The 20,473-nt window shown below is 42.0% G+C and overlaps 1 protein-coding gene across 3 annotated transcripts in view; it reads right to left on the bottom strand.

Moving 5' to 3' along the window:
* The window catches only part of LARP4 (La ribonucleoprotein 4), a 44,898-nt gene extending 25,751 nt beyond the window's left edge, over positions 1 to 19,147 (bottom strand). For 2 of the 3 annotated variants that reach the window (XM_077838261.1, XM_077838263.1), the window contains exons 1-5: positions 19,016 to 19,147; positions 9,966 to 10,113; positions 5,050 to 5,208; positions 2,753 to 2,828; positions 1,181 to 1,317 (exon numbers count right to left, since the gene is read on the bottom strand). In XM_077838261.1, the coding sequence (XP_077694387.1) occupies positions 1,181 to 1,317; positions 2,753 to 2,828; positions 5,050 to 5,208; positions 9,966 to 10,113; positions 19,016 to 19,033 (538 nt within the window). In that variant the 5' untranslated portion in view covers positions 19,034 to 19,147. The remainder of the gene's footprint in view (positions 1 to 1,180; positions 1,318 to 2,752; positions 2,829 to 5,049; positions 5,209 to 9,965; positions 10,114 to 19,015) is intronic. The other variant, XM_077838262.1, reaches the window with a different exon arrangement.
* Positions 19,148 to 20,473: the final 1,326 nt, after the last annotated feature.

Here is a 20,473-nt window from a genome sequence, read left to right as displayed (position 1 = left end):
AACTGAATGAGGAGTTCTTGAATTATCTGGAGTCATGAATTCATTTATACATGCACTACACAATGCAATATACATATTCTCCTAATATTCAAAGGCACTAAGCACTTGCAGCTCCCCAGATCAATGCGAGTTGTGGATGCTCAGTACCTCTGAAAGAATTAGCACGCACATGTTCCCAACTGAACAGAAATCAATTTTGGGGTTTTTCTTGGCATCAGATATGCACCAGGAGGAGTTGACGTTTTTGAATTTTACATTTAAATGTGAAGACAGAGAATACCAGGAGAGTGATACACAGATTTTACAAGATTTGTTTCTTTGGCTGATAACAAGAGACAGATGTTTGAATTACCAGTCAATAATAAGAGAGAAATCTTAAGCGTAGGCATTTCTCCACTTGTGAGTGGGTGGGGAAGGGGGAAGTGATAGAGTGCAAGAGCTTAAATGATCTATTATTCCATCAATGTGAACATAGCTCAATGTTACATGGATCCATCAAAGGGAAACGGATACTGCCTCCCATCCCAACTCAGTGTTTCTCTGCCTACAAAACTAAAGACAACAAAAAATTAGACTAAGGGGCTGGTTTGAACTCAGGAAAGGGAGTTCATTTTTTTAAATTCTTAAGCAGAGTCCTATTGAGAAATTCAGATGGGAACAGGAAAAAACATTTATGGATTCAAAGTAAACATTGCAAAACAGTTGATTCAAACTCTTTTACAGAAGAGGTGGTGTGCAGAGTCAGCACCACAGGAGAACTACCCTTCCTACTGAAATTTCTACCTTAAGTCAGAAGAGCAGGCTTGTCATTCTTTACATTCAGGGAGTACGATTTTTGCTTTTGGTTAACAAAACTCAGTCCTCCTGAAAGCAATTTCTTTCAAAATAAATTTGAGCAAGTTTACTAAATACAAGACAGTAGCTACCTCAGTCTCTTGTCTTACATGGATCTGCTTTGGACAGCTTGGTTTCCTCCAAGAAGAATTAATCACAACCTGATTTTTCCATGAACGAAATCGGTAGCTATAGGCCAGAGACCAGGCCCACAGAAAGAAGAACAATACAACTGGTTTCTTTAAAACTGAGAGCTCCTTGTATTAGTGCTTTTAGCAACACATTTGTTCTACTGATCTCGAAAAGGCTTTAATAATAATAAAATAAAAAAAAGAGACACACATACATCTCAATACTTCAAGAATAAGGTCCACATTGGTGGTCAGCTTCTTAATTCCTTCCATGTTGGCAATTGTCCATATTGGAACAAACTGATCACTGTCCATTTGAGACATCAAGTAAAGATCCTTAGAAAGGTTCTCACTAGAAGAGAATAAAATATACATTTTAAGCAAATTCTAGGTGTTAGGACAACTACTGATTTAAGAATTAAAACACAAAATAACTGCCATTCTAATCAAGTTGCACATGCTCCCACAGGTTTTCACTCTTGGGAATAAATGCAAACAAAGCAGAATCAAGGCAATGAAAATAAAGTGAAAGGGCAGCAGAAAGGTGTCCAAGGCTAAGTTGCTGGCATATTACCCTGCCCATACAACATCCATCCCAAGGAGCTACTTACCAGTATGCAATTAAATAATCTCAACCTCCTAGATTTGTGAAATATAGAAAATTAGTCTTCACTAAACAAGGACAACATTGCAGGGTCAGGCTCTGTAGATGGCTGGCTGGCTTCTTTGCCCTTGCAATGTTTCAGAGGTTCCAATCAGCACCAACAGAATGATTGTGGCACATTCACACAGCACCCCTTACAGGTCTTTCTGGACTACTGCATTCTGGTGCCCCTCCCACAGCACCCAGCACTTTCTTGGAAGAAGTAGTGGTTGAGTAGTTTCTGGGCATGAGCTGCAGGTGTACACTGTCAGATGGTGTTGGCAGGGCCAGCTGAACTGGTTCAGCTCCAACACTTCTAGCTTCTTGTCCAAAATTAGGGAGAAAAGACAAGCTGCAGCAGAACTAGGGGATTTCACCTTAGGCATTACTAATGACCAACGGAACCAATACTTGCAGCCACTGTGTGAACATGAAAGGCTGTACATGCTCTGTAAACTGAGCGCATTCCTGTCGATGGTCTCTGTTAACAGCTTTCCACAGGGTGTAGACTGTTCCCAAGTTAGCTTTTCCATCAGACTCTGGGCCAGAATTAAACCTGGCATAACCACATTTACTAGTGGAGCTGACCTGACAGTTGCACCCACTTGCACTTATGCCATCAGTTACTCAAAGGATTAAGTCCTAGAGGAAGGAATCACCCATCCTACCACCCCTGACAACTAGCAGTTAATTCCATAACCCACTTTAGAGGGAGAATAACATTCTTCCCTAGCTTCTAACTCCACAGAAGTACTTCATTTTATCCATCTAGGTTTCTGAGCTGGACAAGTTCAGCAGAGAATCAAGATCAAGATCTGAAACTTTAACCCTGTGGCTTCAAGGCAAAACACAGTAACTGCATCTTTCATGCTAAAAGGAACTCCTGCAGATGCATACACACACCCCACATCCAACACAAGTTGACCCAGGGAGACATCATGACAAAATACCATCTTCCCTGGAGCTGAATACATTACTCAGGTACTGCCTGCTACCCCAGCAGCAAGTGATATCAGGATTTGACCTCTGATCTCCTGGCTTATAACCCCCTTTTCATGGTAAAAAGAAACTAAGACCCAGAGTCATTTAGCTGCAACCTTCACAAAGCATTTAATAGATGCTGAATGAATTCTTCATACAATACCGTGAGAAGCAGAATTCGAGTTGTTTCTTCAAACATTCTTTCAGGTCTTCTGTAGACACGGCAGAGCTGTCTTCACCTGAAAGAGGCATTAAATTAGTATACCCCCACTGGATCCCAATCATATGTAACCCAGAATATAATTCAAAAGTGAATTTTAGTTGTGCAAAGAGTGAAAAAATTAAATATCCTTCCATATAACATGAGAGGAATGGAAGTCTGAGACATACAGCTCTCCAATTGTTTTATTGTTTTGACCTATTTGTCCATGTATTTTTGCCCGTTTGGATCCCTTCCCCGACAACAGAAGCCTTCAAGAGAGGATTCAAAGTACAGGAAAACTTAATTTTAAAATGCTCTCTTAAAGACCAGATACTGTTCAAAAGAGGTCTTTAAAAGCCAAGGACCATATTTTTAGAACTACGTGGACAAAGGTTCATATGCATAAATTACCACTCTGATGTTTATGCAAGTAACTAGTTAAACCCTTTGTGTTAAGAATACTGATTGATCATACAAACACAGTACTTGCTCAGACATTTATGCACATACAATTGCAGTTCTATGATTGTGACTCAAATGTTAAAAGGCTTCAAGACATGGACACAAGGACCAGACTAATCTCCACACTCATTTTTACATCAGCATCAAAGGGATATGAACAGGCTGGATTTCACTAGAAAAACCTAAACTAAGTTTCACACACACAAGACCTTTTCCCACCATAGCAGCAACTGACAATCTTAAAGCTAATTAGTGAAAATGCAGGATGAAAGTGGGACTATTTGTATATGATTTTAGTAAACTTTTCCCCCTTGTTATAGACTGTTGCATGTAATAAATGCAACCACACACATGAACCTCCCTGCAGCAGGTTACTGGGGAGACATACACTAACTTCGCTGTCTTGGTGACCAGAACACTAGAATTCATTCAGAATGTGGTCCAGAAGTCCCTGCCCCAATCCCTGTAGGTCACCAAAGTTAGAGAAAGCCTCCCTTTTGAGAGACGAACATAGAATATCAGGGTTGGAAGGGACCGCGGGAGGTCATCTAATCCAAACCCCTGCTCAAAGTAGGGCCAAACCCCAATTTTTGCCCCAGATCCCTAAATGGCTGCCTCAAGGATTGAGCTCACAACCCTAGGTTTAGCAGGCCAATGCTCAAACCACTGAGCTATCCCTCACCTGTTACACTGCAGCACGTAATTAACACTGTTCTCAGAGCTGCGCACATTCCTCTCAGCATCAAAAATGCAAATCCAAGGAAACAAGTAAAGCCATGTTTATTTCTGCTTCCCAACAGAAACGCTTCCTTGCATTCACAGAAGTCTTATCATACCAAAAAGGGTGCACGAATTAGCGTATACACACATTACACTCCACCCACCACTGAAACCAACTCCTCTGGGTTAGACTATGGTAGGAAAAAAGTTTCTGTGCATGCAAAAAAAACATCTTTACATGAGAAGTTGTCTTAAGAGGGTATTGTAAGCAAAAGGAAAGCAAGATCTTTGACATGTTCTGTTCATTGCAGGGGGAGCGCATACAAACAAACATTCTTATCCTGCAGAAAGCGGTTAGATGCTAGATGAAGAAGATTGAGAAATCTTACAAAGTCCTATTTACTGCAAAGGCTAAGTTTATTAAAAGCAACACACTGCTCAAAGGATAATATCATAGAAAAATTCCTTAACACTGCTATTTGATGAGTGAATGAACACCGTCTTCTGGACCTCAGATACCTGTTGCTTCCCTTCTTTCCTTCCTGCAGCTCCACGCTGAAGTCCCGCTGTGAAGGGTTCTTCACGTTTCTGTCCCAACTATATCACACACTCTTTTGCCCTCCAATACTACTCCCTAGCAATGTCTTTGGCAATGCTGTTAGTTAAAGTAATCTTCTAACGCTGCAGGGGCAGTAGGAGACCTGTATTTTGAGCTTAAGAGGCTCTATTAATCTTTGCTTACATAACTTTGTTTCTCTTGTATATTATGTATTAGATTGTTATCCCAGGGCTGTTCATGTTAATTATTCCACTTGTAAGCTCTACAGAGAAGCGATCTTCTGCTTTGTTAAGTGCCTCAGCTATTTATGCTATAAGTGATAACTGGTGAAGAGAAGACAGCATTTGTGCATTTACATCACAAGCAACTGCATTAAGCTGTGGACTTTAATAAGTCTAGGGAAAAAAAGGCAGATCACATTTTGGGTGTGTGAACATTAACAGTAAGAAATCCCTTAAGACTACAGGAGTTGAAGACAACATAGAACATAAGATGCTACTATAGCTTGAACACTCACCAGAAATATCATAAATTTGGTATCCAAGATCCTCAGTTGCCAGAGCCATTCCATTAGCAGCTGCTTCCTCAACACCAGCGCCATTTCTTGTAGCTTCACAGGATGGTGAATACATCACTTCATACTGCTTACAGCTATCCTCCACATTCTCTACATTACCTGGCAAGAGAATATGCCCAGTCAATAGAAAGGACACATCAGCTTAAGAATATTTTCTATCTGAAAAATGTATTATCTGCCATTGTTACAAAGAACACCAAAGAATGCTGTAACTGAAAGACTCATTTTTTAGTTTGTTTCTTTGTATTTAATAGCACTGTGTTTAGGCAGTTTCTCTTTGTTTCCCTTGTTTGTACTGGTCTCAACAACATTTTCTGAAAACAGGAAAATAGTAAAATCAAACCAAGGCAGGGATCCCAGAACTACTGTAGCATCTGAAACAAATATTTTTCTTCAAATAAGCATCAAGTTGAGTCCCTAAACATGCAGCACTTACGCCACAGAAAAAGTTGCATGTATTATCTGATCCTTATATATAATAAATACTCAGGACTGTCAGCTTAATGTGATTATAAAATACACTGGAAGGATGTGGATATTAGAGAATTTATTAGTCTTTTCCACAAGCTATTTGGGATAGAATGGAGTGTAGTTTCAGTTTAGTATCTGATGTGGTTGGGGTGGAATGGGGGAACGTTTACTTGCAGAAGGACTGACTCTGATCAAATAGGTCTTTTCCAGGTCTACCGTAACTTTCATTAACCAATTCAAAGTCACGTTAGCGGTAAAGGACATTATTGGTGAAATCCTCCTAAGTACAGAAGAAACAGCATGAAGACAAGTAAAGGGAACATTTGGAAAAATATGCTTTAGCTTTTTTAAGCAGCATACAGGAGTATGAAATATTTTTAGCCATTCGAAAGATAAACATGAAAACACCAAGATTATTATTATTATTTTAAGAAAAAGGTGGCTGTAGTAATCTTTCATTGGACCAACTTCTATTGGTGAGAGAGACAAGCTTTTGAGCTTATACAAACCGTTTTTCAGGAATTTAGCCAGTCTCATAATTATTTGAAGATCACGGTCTGTATCCTTTACCAACCTATAATTTAAATATCAATTTGATAATCTTTAATGCTGTCTAGATTTGGACAGATGAGGTAGATTCTAGTGTCAAGCAAGTCTGACATTCCATATAACAAAGTGGTGATCTTTTATCCAAGGTAAGACAAAATAGGCTTCAAACAAATTCACACAGTATGCCAGCTAATGAATGTAAAGTTAGATACTCCTGAACTATGTGAAACAGTGACCTGATCCAAAGTCCATTGGCTTCTGTGAGCTATGGATCCTGCAACTTTAACTGCAAGTTCACTGGCCAATTCCGCTATAGGCAGAATTCATTCAACTCTCAGTGACATATGTGGGAGTTGGAGGTGCTAAGCATCTCACATGATGAGCTCATTAGATTAAGTTCCTTGATGTAGCAAGATAGCAACCTTCTACTTCCTAATTGTTTCAACTGCCTAGAACTCTAATGCTATAGAACAGCAAATCTGAGTTAACCTTGGGATTATTATTGCCAAGCAAATATTTGCTTATGATTGGCATAAATTTACATAGCCAACTACACTTCGCTTCCACTGGAAAATAAAAATACGCTAGTTTTCGTGTGATATTGAATGTTTATATATAAGCCTTTTCACTATACATTTACAAAAATTAAAGACATGGTTCTTGCACTGAGCTAAAGAATGAATGCACCTGTTTCTGGAGCATCTTTTTAAAAAACCCTTATCAGATTTTTTTTTTTAAACTGTTGCTACAATTAACCTCAGAGGCCTTTTATTATTGTTATTTACCAATCTGCCCCCATGATTTCCCCATGATTTTTGGGTGGGAAAAGCATATGGGTTTTTAACCAATTTTCACTTGAATTTTAGCTTTTTTGGACCTGGGATTTGGGGAAGTGGATGGGGCCACTCACATTTGCAGAGACACCTAAGGCAGGGATAAGGAGCAGGTAGTGCTAGAAGGACTAGAGAATTGCATGTATTCTTCCCCTACTCACAGTAGGGCATGAAATCAAATGCAGCGTTAATCTACCCTACATTACCTTCTCCTACAGAATTCATCTGCACCAGAAAGACTGCTGTGCTGTGGTCATCTGAAGAATCTGTCTGAATGGCTCTGCCAGAAATGATAGCAGAGAGTGGGGCACAGGGAATCAGGAGAGACAACAGAAGTACAGGGCCTTGAGCATATACCCAAAGTGTATTCTGATCTCCAGGACTCTGTCAAAGCAATGTTGGGGAAATGCAGTGTTGGAAACCATTACTGTGTGCCTCCTTTGGCAAGAGAAGTGATCTCACCAGTTATTACCACTTACCTGGAAGTCCTGGCTTGAGACCTTTGCCCATCCATCCCATAGGGGTTGGTAGAGTTCCTCTGCAGGACTTAATCACTTGATACTTAGCTACACTCAGACTGAGAACTTCAAATAACTGACAGCAAATGGACAATTTTAGACTAAGGAGAGGTGGTGTTTACTCTTCTCTTGCAGCTGCCAAGAGACTCCATGATGCCAGAGCAAAGCTAGACCTTGCTGATACACCAAAATCAAAGCCGCTCCTTCCCAGGGATGGCTCTCACAGGTGGGCAGATGTCTTTAAGCTTGGCATTCCCACAAGGTACCGATACACAGCAGCTGATATGGATACTGATTCATAACCTTCCTATTCTCCTTTCGCCAGATATTTGACGGGAATATATTTTAATTTCTGAAAAGCTGAACATGAGCATTGTTTTCTTAGAGCTCTTCCATCTTACTCCCCATCACAACCCTGGTCTATAGGGCATAACTATATTGGTTCAAGATGTCTTTTTTAAAAAAAGAATTATACCATTAAAACTCCTAATCTGAGTGCAGTTACACCAGTTTAAATGTGCTTTCATCATTATAACCACTTTCACAGTATAGGTGTTGCACAGCGATAATTATGCCAGTACAGCTTACGCAGGATGATTGTGTGAGTTTACACAAGACATTTACATCACAGGAACAAGCCAATATTCAAAGCTGTTTAAAGATAAAATGGTGGCATAGATACCTGCTAATTAAGTAGCGTCAGAACAGAAAAAATATGAAGTAAATCATGGTTCTTCTTTTCTCAGCACCAAAGAGCTGGTGTTCAGTTTATAGGATTGTATCACACCCAATTTACATGCAGTAGCAGCACTCAAGAGTACAGTGCAATTCATCAAGGCAAAATGACTGATTGCCATGAATGGAATTTTTTGCTCTGTAAAGGACCCAGGCTGGAAGAGCTACTGATTTGTAGAGGAGTAAGATTCCTCTTTCACCAGACGACTCCTTCACTCATCCTAAGTTTTTTAAAGGCATTTGCTAGTGTGTGTCTACACTTACATCATTGCAGCTGTGCCGCTGTAGCGCTTCACTGTAGCCACTACCTACACCATGGGAGAGGTTCTCCTGTTGGCGTAGGTAATCCACCTCCTCAAGAAGTGGTAGGTAGGCTGACAGAAGAATTCTTCCATCAACCTAGCACTGCCTAGGATGGGGCGGGCAAACTTTTTGGCCTGAGGGCCGCATCAGGTTTCTGAAATTGTATGGAGGGACGGCTAGGGGAGGCTGTGCTCCCCTGGGACCCCTGCCCCATCCAACCTTCCCTCTCCTTCCTGACTGCCTCCCCAGGACCCCTGCTCCCATCCAACCCCACCATCCTCTGACCGCCCCGCCCCCTGATCACCCCCCAAACTCCCCTGCCCTCTATCCAACACGACCCCCCAGGACAGGCAGCCATGCTGTGCAGCACAGAGACTGGATCAGGCCAGGCTCTGCAGCTGCACTGCCCCAGGAGTGCGTAGCCCCCCGCCTAGAGCACTGCGCCAGTGGGGCAGTGAGCAGAAGCTGCAGGGGAGGGGGAACAGTAGGGGAGGAGCCAGGGGCTAGCCTCTGCGGGCTGCAGTTTGCCCACCTCTGGTCTAGGAGGTTAGGTCGGCATATCTGCATCTCTCAGGGGTGTGGATTTTTCACACCCCGAGAGATATAAAATATGACAATGTAAGTTCCCAGAGTAGACCAACCCTTCATTTGTATATGGACACAAAGACTTACCCAGAAGTGTTTTACCACCTGAACTTAAAACTAAGTAAATAAATAAAAAGTTTTAAAAAAAACCCTTATGGACAAGTAGATTTAACAAAGTTAGTAAAGATTTACACAAGTACAGTCTAAGCTTTAAGCAAGCAACTGCTTTTTAATTGCTCTGCAGCATACATTCCAGTAGAAGGGTAACTTTGGAATAGCTCAATAATGTATCTGGATTGTGTGCGGCCCTCAGATCTCATAATCTTTCTGTTCACAGGGTCAAGTATATACTAAAGTGCAGCAATGGTGAGAGAAAGCAACAGAGACAAAGTGAGAAAGGAAGAAGTCATAAAGAAGGGAGAAAAAAGGGAGACAGTATAGAATCCATTTGTGCACATTTAGCAGCTTGTTTCCCTCGTAGCGCGATACTTGGTCATCATCGGGCCTCTTAAGTGTTATAGGGGGCCATAATACACTGTTCCCTTATTGGATTACTTTTTATATCCTGCCTGTTCTTCCTCAGTACAGCTTTAGGTATCAACTCAGAGTCTTAAACTAAAGTTCATTCAGATCAGACCTTTCTGCAGTCCCTACTGTTTACTGATGCAGTTAACCAGCAGTAAACTGCTTCAGAAAACTTGTCATATTCAACCTATATTGGTTCCTACATCAGCCTCTAGAGCTGTTCTTTCAAGGACAAGAACATTGGTTGCTTCTTACTGCTGGGTTTAGGTTTATACAGAATACACACAATCCGAACTTAACAAGGGATTAAGTCATCATTTGCGTTTAGAAGTCTCACCTTCACTATGAGTTCCTGGTGAAGCAGCTGTTTCTTGCCACAAATGCTCAGTGCCATTGGTCACTGGTGCAGCTTCAGTGCTTCCCTGTGGATCTTCTTGCCAGACTTTTGCATTTGGATTTAAGCCAGTACCTTTTGATGTTACCTGCTGAAGAGACAAAAGTAAATTATTTGCAAAAATAATTCAAAAAAGGATTAGAAAGTAGTTAGGGAAGTTATTACAGCTTAGTATAGTACTTTCTTTAAGACAGTTTCACAGCTCAGAAGCGTCTAAATGACCAAAGAGGCAGAATACAGACTTTCACCTTCCAAAAGATAATAGGTTCTTAGACAAATGTCAGACTAAAGGGAAAATTAAATCCCTTGACAGTTTAAAGGATCTTGCTTCCCATTCCATAACAGATGTGATGTCCCTCTTCTCCCCTTTTTACCTCCATTTTATGAGTAATGTTTAGTCATGCAGTGACTAGGGCAATGGCATTAGCATGGGGATTTTTTGCAAGCAGAGGGTAGGGGCCAGATGCATGAGATTGACAAGTCACAGTTTTACACAAAATGTCTGACTCATCCATAATCCTCCACCTCCTTGGCAAAAGAAGGGGGAAATCTTCCCATTCCATCCTCTTCCTTGAAAGGGTTGGAAGACAGCCCATTATACTGCACTGTGCTCTGGAGACAGGGAACCTGTGGTATGTGTGGAGTGAGAGAAGTGCTCAGCCATGTAACTCAGCCCTAACAAAGCACCACCTGTCAGCTAGGCAAGAATAAAGTTGTTTCCTGCAATCATTTCTGCACCTTAATCACAGTTAGCAGATCTCCCCCACTCAAAATAGGAAACAAATGGAGAAATTTATTGTGGCACCTGGAAAAGTTTTCTGCTCAGCCACAGCCTGCCACAACTCCCATGAGTTAAATTTTGATACTGCGAGACAAACCCCCCCCCTCCCCCGGCCCAAAGTTAGAATAGCTACTTAAGTGCTGAGTATCTTGAGAGAGAAACTGGGCTGAACTGTTCCCCTAGTAGGGGATAAGACTCTGAGGACCTCACAGAAAGAGCCAAATAGAATATTTGACACATTTAGGTCATCATCTGTACATCTCAGTGAATCCCCGGGTAGGACAGGCATAATGTTTACTTACTTGACAGGTGTGCTGTTACCTTAACATCCAAGCATTTTCACACACACACACGTCTCATCTTTCAATAACCAGCCACGTGAATGCTGCTGATTGTAAAGAGGATGAAACTTCTACAAGTCAACATGCTGAACAGTCGTGCTTGAAGTCAGTCAGATAGATCACTTTGCAAGGAATGTTTTTAAAAGCTTGCAAATTGTAAGGAGCATTTCCAGGTCAGACAAAGGTTCTAAAAGTTGATGCTTACTGTAGCATCCAGAGTCCAGGCACCAAAAAAAAAAGAACAAGCTGCCAGCACGGGGAATGATTTCTCCCCCATACAGTTAGATGGACTTGTATAAGAATACCACTAGCCTTGAAACTGTTCTCTTTCGAGTATACCCATGCTGCTCAGGACACAGATACTCTGACCTTCACAGAGCCAGGACTGCAAGTATCTAATCTCTCAGCTATGTTGATTTGGATCAGTGATTTTTGGTCATGCATGCTACCAAATACATGCTCTTTGGTCATTTCAGAAGTGGAAAGAAACTATTTGCCACAATAGTGAGCATGTCTGAGATTATTCTATAATCCTCAAATATGCCAAAATTTAATCTAGAGGACACTTTTTTTAGGCAGGTAATTGGATCATCAGATATTATACTCAAGCTATCTCCCTAATTTCCAAGGATGAGGTCTTACTAAAAGAGGGCCTCATTCATCTCACTGCCATGATGCAAGACTTCAGATGGTAATGCTGTGGAGGAACAAAGCAGCAGACAAGTTTACTTTTTAAACTGGGATGCTACCTGAATGTCCATTTCCAACTAAGTACCAAAAGGACTTAGAGCAAATGATAGGTAGTAAAATGATGAAGGAATCAGATCTTGCCTTCTTTTATATGGGGCTTCCTACCAGGAGACAGGCTGTGCTAATAAACGAGGTCTGCAAATAGATCTATCCATATCCAAAAGACAACTAATTGTGGTACTATCTTGTACTCTGACCCAATCCTATGTCCACTGAACTCAGTCTCAAGACTAACGTTGACTTTGAAGGGTCACGATCAAGCTCCTAGCGTACGCAATTTTTCTGAAGCCCGAGTGTGGAATGTAAGTACTCTCATTTCATCCCATCAAATGCCTTTTTAGTATAGAGAGTTTACAGTATCGTCTCTTGCTTATTCAACAGAGCTTGATAGACAAATAGTAATGTTTTTTAAACACTACAGGGCTCAATTACCACATGAAGCCTTTTTGTTTCAGTCCACTGAAGTATTTTCACAAAGCAGTTACAACACCACAGAGAGACAATCAGTAAAACTAATATTTACAAAATGACAGAGCTGGCCTGCTTGAAAGCTCTGCTCAACTGAACATGGAGTCTACCAGGAAGCTATCCAGAGCCAGAGAATTCCCAGCAGGCATGCTCTGGATAGCAGCCAATATGTCATTCCAGGAATTCCCTCTGATCTGGAGACAGATTGTTAACAGTTAGGGATACTTTGAATGTTAGGTATGACATCTGCCTTTTCCTTAGACTGAGGTAGAGAAATATCAGTATTGGAACTCCTTGCATATGGCCAGGGTCAGTTACAGGGGATGCCTCTGACAACACTAAGAAGCTTTGCATCCAGTTTCGCCTGCTCACTAACCGTTTGTCTGCTCTAACTCTCCAAGGAGTAGACTTTTTCAGCTTTGGAGGTGAGAAATTCAGAGGGGATCAGATACCAGCATATTCGATTAGCATTTCAGCTTGATATAAAAACCTTATCTTATGGAAGGGTTCTGCAGTTAGTCTCACAAAATCTAAACATGAGCACTCAAGCTTTGTGTTTCAGTCTGTGGTCCTTTTCAGAGTTAAAACTAGTAAACTCTCCTTAGGAGAGATTAGAAGAGTTGACAGACTTCACTTATGGTATCCTGGAATGTAAGCACTGTATTTCTTTTGGATTTCAATAAATTCTCTAAACATTGGCTTTCACAATTAAGTCTAACTAGTTTTACTTAAACCTCTGGTCATTTTCCTATGTGTTTAATAATTTCTACTGCTAGGTATCCTCTTCAAGAAAAATTTGTTTAACAGATATTTGCTCATCCTACTTTATTCTGCAGTGAAGTCATAATGCTGAATTTGTGACATCAGTGTTTTCCTTGGCAACAGACTGAGCGCAAGATTGGGGCTCCCCTTTAGGAACAAATATTTTGTACTTCTATAGCAGACCTTTTAATCTGAGAAGGTCAAATCATTTTACAGCTGGGAAAACTGAGGCAGAGAAAAAAACGAGTGACTTCACAAAGGTCACACGATAAATCTATGGCAGAGCTGGGAATAAAACCCAGGTCTCCCCAGCAGAATAATGTAAAACATTTATTGTGGGGGGTGGGGAAGAGAGAAGATGCCAGCAAATCAAGTTACTTTCTGGAAGAGCGTTGCCTTTTTCTGAGTTTAATCTAGCACACACACGTCTTTTAAGATTTGGAAATAAAAGAGAGTAAGGCAGCATTGAAGCAGATAAACCATGGCTGATATACCCAAACAGAGCTCCTTTCTGCTCACTGTTAGCTGCCATCTTGCTGTCAACTAAGGAGGAATCAGAAATAAACAAGTACCCTGAACATCCCAGGAAACTCTCAGAAAACAAAGTATAATTTTAATAGTTGTGTGGAAGCTGATTTGACTGAACACAATGGCTTCTCCATTAGTCAAGATGGCTACCCACTACCAAAATTTGGCTCATTTGTTATTTTGTAAAGCTCTTTTAAGAGATGCTAGAAAAAAACAGATTCCATTTTTATTAACTTATCTTTATGACGACAAGGTTTTCCATGAGAGGGGCATGCAGGATAATACACACCATGTATGCTGCAGTTTTTAGGCCAATGAGCAGAGCTACGGATTGATTATACTTTGCTTGGAGTATGAGCATTTTTAACTGCTTGTGTCACAACCCTCATAAGCCTGCATGAGTTTTGTCTTATTGACACAAAAAGGGAAGGAGGAAGCCCTTACACACTGAATGGTGCTACTCAGGCATATTCCCTTCATGCTGCCATGGCTCTACCGCTATGAAACACCAATGAGGCAGCAACTAGGAGAGATTGCCTTATTACGTTTCCCCAACAGTTTAAACAACTAAGAATACACAATTTTAATATTTCCCAGTAAGGGAGTAATGTGGTAACTACCTCAATGTTAATTACAGTCTATAATTCTGAAGTAAAGCTGCTGAAATTCAGATGAGAAATATCAAATCACAGTTGTGATTGTACTGTGAGAAACTCAAAGCATTCTTCCAGTGTACTAACATTGTTTATTTAATGCGAACAATATGCCTGGCCCTGCACGATCCACACAAATACAGGCTCTGTAACGAAGAGACACGGGACATACTTCTGCAGAGAGGACATACTATTACATGCCCACAGTCCATTCTATCAACAGCTCTAACCCCACACCAGGTTGGAAAGGTAATATATTTAGCACCAATAATTTTTCAAGTTACATACCATACCAAGGTAGCATTTTTTAAAAGTGTAACAGTACTCCTATTACCAATTAGCATTCTGTGCATGAATGATGAATTTCAGTTGTATTTTAACAAAAAACAGTTTCCAGTTACTAGCTAACCTTCCCCATGAGCATCTTGATCTCAAATACAACCTTGTTTTGTATAGATGGTGTGTGACAATTAAACTGCGTATGATAGAGTGGTATAAAGCCGCTGGGCCAAATACTGCTGAGGTACACCAGTCCCAAACTGGAATAACTGCCTTGAACTCCAGTGTGGCAGTAGAATTTGACCAGTCATATGAAGATAACGACAGAAGTTAATCATGGATAACATATAGCCTATCAAACAAAGCAACTAATATTAACCAAGTTATACCATAAGACTTGCTGAATCTTCAGACAGCCACTCCTTGGCTACACAGATTCCTACTTGATCAAGCTAATTTGAAGTCTAAGACCTATTCCTACTATGGTGCCTCATTTCTGTCAAATTATTTTAATTCTAGGATCCACCTCAAAGCATTTGCTGTTCAGAAATAACTAGCTCCTCACCTATAAATTTCACTTTTTTACCTTGTCGTCAGCTACAGGTGTAGACAGCTGTTCACAACTTTAAACAGTTTTAATTATCAGCCTGTGGATTTAAAAACCAACTCTGCAAAATAAGCAAAAAATGGGGGTGTGAAACTAAATCAAAGCGCTATGGCTCTGTGGTAAGATCATTTTTCCAAAGTGATTCAAACAATATTCATTCCAAAACTTAAATGGCTTTCTTCAAGAAAGCTAGGGGGTCCCCAGTCCTTTTCTTTAAACATTCTTAACCACAGTACAAATTTAACTACTCATCTGAAATATTAACAAAACTACCATATTATACATTAAAAGTACATGACCTGTTAATTAACCTCAGGTCAATTATTCCCAACCCTAGTATGTTCAGTTCTATAATTAACATGAACATAGAAATCACAGACCAGTAGGACTGCAAGGGACCTTGATAGATCATCTAGTCCAGTCCCCTGCACTGAGACAGGACTAATTATTATCAGACCATCCCTGAAAGGTGTTTGTCTAATCTACTCTCAAAACTCTCCAATGATGGAGATTCCAAATTTGGTCCAGTGCTTAACAACCCTTACAGTTAGGAAGCATTTCCTAAGATCTAAAATAAATCTCCCTTGCCACAATTTAAGCCCATTACTTCTTGTCCTATCTTCAGTGGTTAAGGAGAACAGTTTATCACCCTCCTCTTTATAACAACCTTTTATGTACCTGAAGACTTATGTCCCCCCTCAATCTTCTTTTCCCCAGCCTTAAGCCCATTTTTTCCCAAACTTTCCTCATAGGTCATGTTTTCAAGATCTTTAACCATTTTTGTTGCTATCCTCTGGACTTCCTCAAGTTTGTCCAAATCTTTCCTGAAACGTGGTGCTCATCAGACTTATCAGTGCTGAATAGAGTGGATGACTGACTTCTGGTGTCTTGCTTATAACACTCTTGCTAATATATTCCAGAATAATATTTGATTCTCTCCTCCCCCCCAACAGTATTACATTTAATATGAATCAATCTGATCTACTATAACCTCCAGATCCTTTTTTGCAGTATTCCTTCCTAGAATCATTTCCCATTTTGTATTTGTGCAATTGATTATTCCTTTCCAAATGCAGTACTTTGAATTTAATTCTATTTATGTCACACCACTTCTCCAGTTTGTCAAGATCATTTTGACTTCTAATCCTGTCCTCTGAAGAGCTTGTAACCCCTACCAGTATGGTATCACCAGCAAACTTTAGAAGTGTATTCTCTCCATTACCAAACCATTTATGAAGATATTGAATAGAACCAGACCCAAGACAGATCCCTTTGGGAACCCACTCAATATGCCCTTTCATCTTGGCTGTGAACCTCTGATAACTACCAAGTACAGTTTTCAAACCAATTCCACACCCAACAGATAGCAGGTTCATCTAGGCCAGTGCTTCCCAAGCTATCTGATGTGCGGGACTGACAATTTTTCCCCCCAATGTGCACACAGACTGGCAGCCGATGACTCGCGGACTGGCACTGGTCCACGGACCACCATTTTGAGCAGCACTGATCTAGGATACATTTCTCTAGTTTGTTTATGAGACTGTCATGTGAGATAGTATCAAAAGCCTTACTGAAGTCAAGATATAGCACATCTACTGGTTCCCCCCATTCACAACGCTTGTTACTCTGTCAAGTAAGGATATTAGGTTGGTTTGACATGATTTGTTCTTAACTGTTACTTATCACCATATTGTCTTTTAGGTGTTTATAAAGTGATTGACAATTATGTTGATTTGCCTCACAGTAAATTAAGTCAAATCAATTTGGAACATTTAAACAAAAAGTGCACTACAGACTATGAAATCTAAACAACGGAATTAAGTTTCACTAAAGTGATGCGGAAAGTGTTTTTTAAACATATTGAACATAAGAATGGCCATACTGGGTCATACCAAAGGTCCATCAAGCCCAGTATCCTGTCCTCTGACAGTGGCCAATGGCAGGTGCTGCAAACGGAATGAACAGACAGGTTATCATCAAGTAATCCATGCCCTGTCACCCAATCCCAGCTTCTGACAAACAGAGGCTAGGGACACCATCCCTGCCCATCCTGGCTAATAGCCATTGATGGACCTATCTTCCATGAATCTATGTAGCTCCCTTTTGAACCCCGTTATAGTACTGGCCTTCACAACACCCTCTGGCAAGGAGTTCCTATTCTTTCAGTAATAGTAGATGAGAGATCATTTGGATCTAACAGGTAGCACATCCAAATAAACAATCAAAGGACTTCCTACACTGCCAAGGGTGAAGAAACACTTTACCTAAAAGTGTTGCTCTAATTTATTTTCTGGTGCAATAACGAAGCAGTCTACCTTGTCCATCAAGGCTACAAACCACAATAAAAACAACTAAAAAAAAAAACAAACATAGCTGTAAGTTTTCAGATTCAAAATAAGTGTTCCTTAACGTGCCATGTGTATTTAGGTTCAAAGTACAGAAGCACTATACACTTGTATATACTAGGTTTAGTTGATGAAAATATATAGTCTTTGAGTTTACCAAAAAATGCACTGCTTCCATTTTTTTCAATTCAGTTTACTTAACTGAAAAACTAACCACAGCAGCTGAATTAAGGAAGACCAGGAAGTCCATTGAAACAAGGAAGCAGCCAGTTTCTTAGCTGCAATTAACTACATTGCTGACTTTATGTAATCTTCAGAAAAATTAGCAAGAGTGCAAGTCCAAGAGTACAAATTCTAATCTTAAAGAGAGTTAATAGTTTATATAGAGAGTAGAAAAGGGATAGTGTTTTCTTCTTTTGTGGAGAATTAAAAGTTTCCCATATGTTACTTTACAAAGGCACTTCCACAATTCCTTTAGTCTTCAAAATGCTTTGAATACATTAGAGAAAGAGAGAGAAGATCTGATTAAAAAAATAAATGTTTCAAATTGATATGGTTTAATAAGAACTCATTACAGCAAAATATGCAAGCAATTAAGAGATCCTGCTAGATTTGATTCTCTTTCTCACCACAGTTGCCTTACAACCTGTAAGATACAATCCTTCCTCATTGAAAACAGACTCTATTTATGGGCACGGTTAGCCAGAGCCAAGTTGCTAAGTTGCAGCTTTGCTAGTTTGACGTTTATACAATGCAAAGAACAATATGCTCTGGAATCTACTCAAAGCATTAGCCAGGCAGAGAAAGCAACGGATCAGCTGATTATATTGCACAAATGCCACGGCAGCCTCTGCTTTAAATAAAATTTTTTTTTAAAAAAAGGAGGGGGGGTGGGAGAAACGAACGCGAAAAAAAGATCTACGAGATTTTAAAATTAAAAAAAACCTCCCGGTGGTTTCTCTCGCCCACCCCACACCGTATAACCTTCACACGCGCCGCGCCATGCACCAAGCAGCCACCAGAGCAACTTTTACGAAAGGTCAATGCGGTGCCTTTCACGGCTTCCCCCCTCCCCCGCCCCGCGTTCCCTCTCTGGAGCAGGCCACCGAGGGCCGGGCCCCTGACAGAACCTCCCGGGGACGAGGTTTTCCTAACCCGCCGCCCCCTCCCCCCATCGTTCACCTTCGCTCTCAAACCGCCGCTCTCACCTCGACCCCCCCGCTCCTGTCACCCCCAGAGCCCCGCGTGCGGCCTCCCGGGCCCTCCCCGCCCCCTCCCCGCTCACCCTCCTCGAGGGGACTCCACAACCCCTTCCCCCGGGCCGGATCTGCTGTGTCAGGCCCGACCCCTCCCCCCGCGCCCGGCCGGCTCAGCCGCGGCAGCAGCGTGCGCGGCCTGGAAAGTCACATGGCCCCGCAACGCGGCCGGGCCGGCCCCGCCACCCGCCGCCTCCGGGCCCCCTCCGGGCCCCCTCCTCACCTCCACGAAGAGCAGCATCCTCCTTCTCCCGCCTCCCCCCGAGGCCAGCGGGCCTGGGATCCCGGCTCCGACAGCTCCCCGCTCCCAGGCAGGCTCCAGCAGCGCCAGCGATAAGGGCACTCGGGCTCCGCCTCCGGCTGCTGCCGCCAGCCAGGGCCCGGGCCCCCGCCCCTTCCAGATCCTCCGCCTCTCCCCGGCCGCCACCACCTCTGCCGGGTCACCCCCGAGAAGTCCTTCCGGGGTCATCGGAGGCCGTTCGCAGAAACTAGCCGGGGTCCTATTGGGAACGTACTATTGCCTGGGGTGGGGGACACCAATCTAGGGGAATGAACCATTCTGCCTGGTATGGGACGAGGTGTCCGAGGGGGCGTACCATTCTCTGCGCTAATGGGATTGTTGTTCAGAGGCATGTACCAATCTCGGAGCGGGGGGGGGGGGATCAGTTGGAGTGGTTCTCTCCTTGTTTGTCTGTTGGGGGGAACGTGCCATTTTCGGTGCAGTGGGGGTGCACGGGGAATGTACCATTGCCATTGGGCCACCTCAGGCTGTGCCCAGCACAGACCCATGGTGCAGCATCCGAACAGGGTGACCTCACGTCAAGGCTGCCTAGAGCAATCAGAGGGCGCCAAAGTGGGGTAATGCCCCATTGAGACGCCATCATGGCCCCACAGCATGCTGAGCCCTGAGGCTCTGGAACTGGATTCCAAGTATCACCAACCACAAGCCTTCAAAACCATGAGTCAGGCCTTCAAAACCATGAGACTGAATTAAAAACAATACACCTGGGGCTCTTCTGGTTCACGTTTGCCCGTTTTTCTCCACAACCATGAGACAAAGGCCGAGAGTCTCACAATAATCTCGAGACTCCAGGATCTGAGGCTTCAAGAAGATTACCAAATATTGTGATACCTGTAACAAGTCACAAGAGTTACAAGACTGCATCACATCCAGATCTTGCTGAGCCTCAACCAGAGCAATGAGATGGCAAGAAAGCTGGGTCATGTTGTGCTCAAACATCACTCTGACCCACAAGATGCTGAAATGTGGCTCTGTTTCACAGGCCCCAATGGACATTTTGTCACCCTTTCTATCAGAGACAGAGGAACTGCCCCCCACCCTCAGGAGGAGAAAATTAATCTACCCAGAATAACAGGTAACTTGTGAAAAAGACCAACATGAATCTCCAATTCTGAAAGAAATAGACTCACTCAGATTAAGGTCTTTGGGGCAGGGGCCTACTTTTTGTTATATGTTCATGGGTATAATTGAGGAGTGGGCATTGCTCCCCCAACTCCAAGCTTCGGGCAGGCACAGAATTTACATACGCATGCACCTCACCACATGCAGCCTCATTGGCCTGACTGGAGCTGCCCCCCCATATATAGAAGTCAAACTATGCCTGTGTATATGCTTATATATCACCTAGCATCAAGGGGATCTCTGATCCATCAATACAAA

Source organism: Eretmochelys imbricata, chromosome 20, assembly GCF_965152235.1.
Source record: "Eretmochelys imbricata isolate rEreImb1 chromosome 20, rEreImb1.hap1, whole genome shotgun sequence".
Taxonomy (NCBI): Eukaryota; Metazoa; Chordata; order Testudines; family Cheloniidae; genus Eretmochelys; species Eretmochelys imbricata.
Note: the sequence above shows the minus strand (reverse complement) of the source record. Positions and strands in the feature narration are given on the sequence as shown.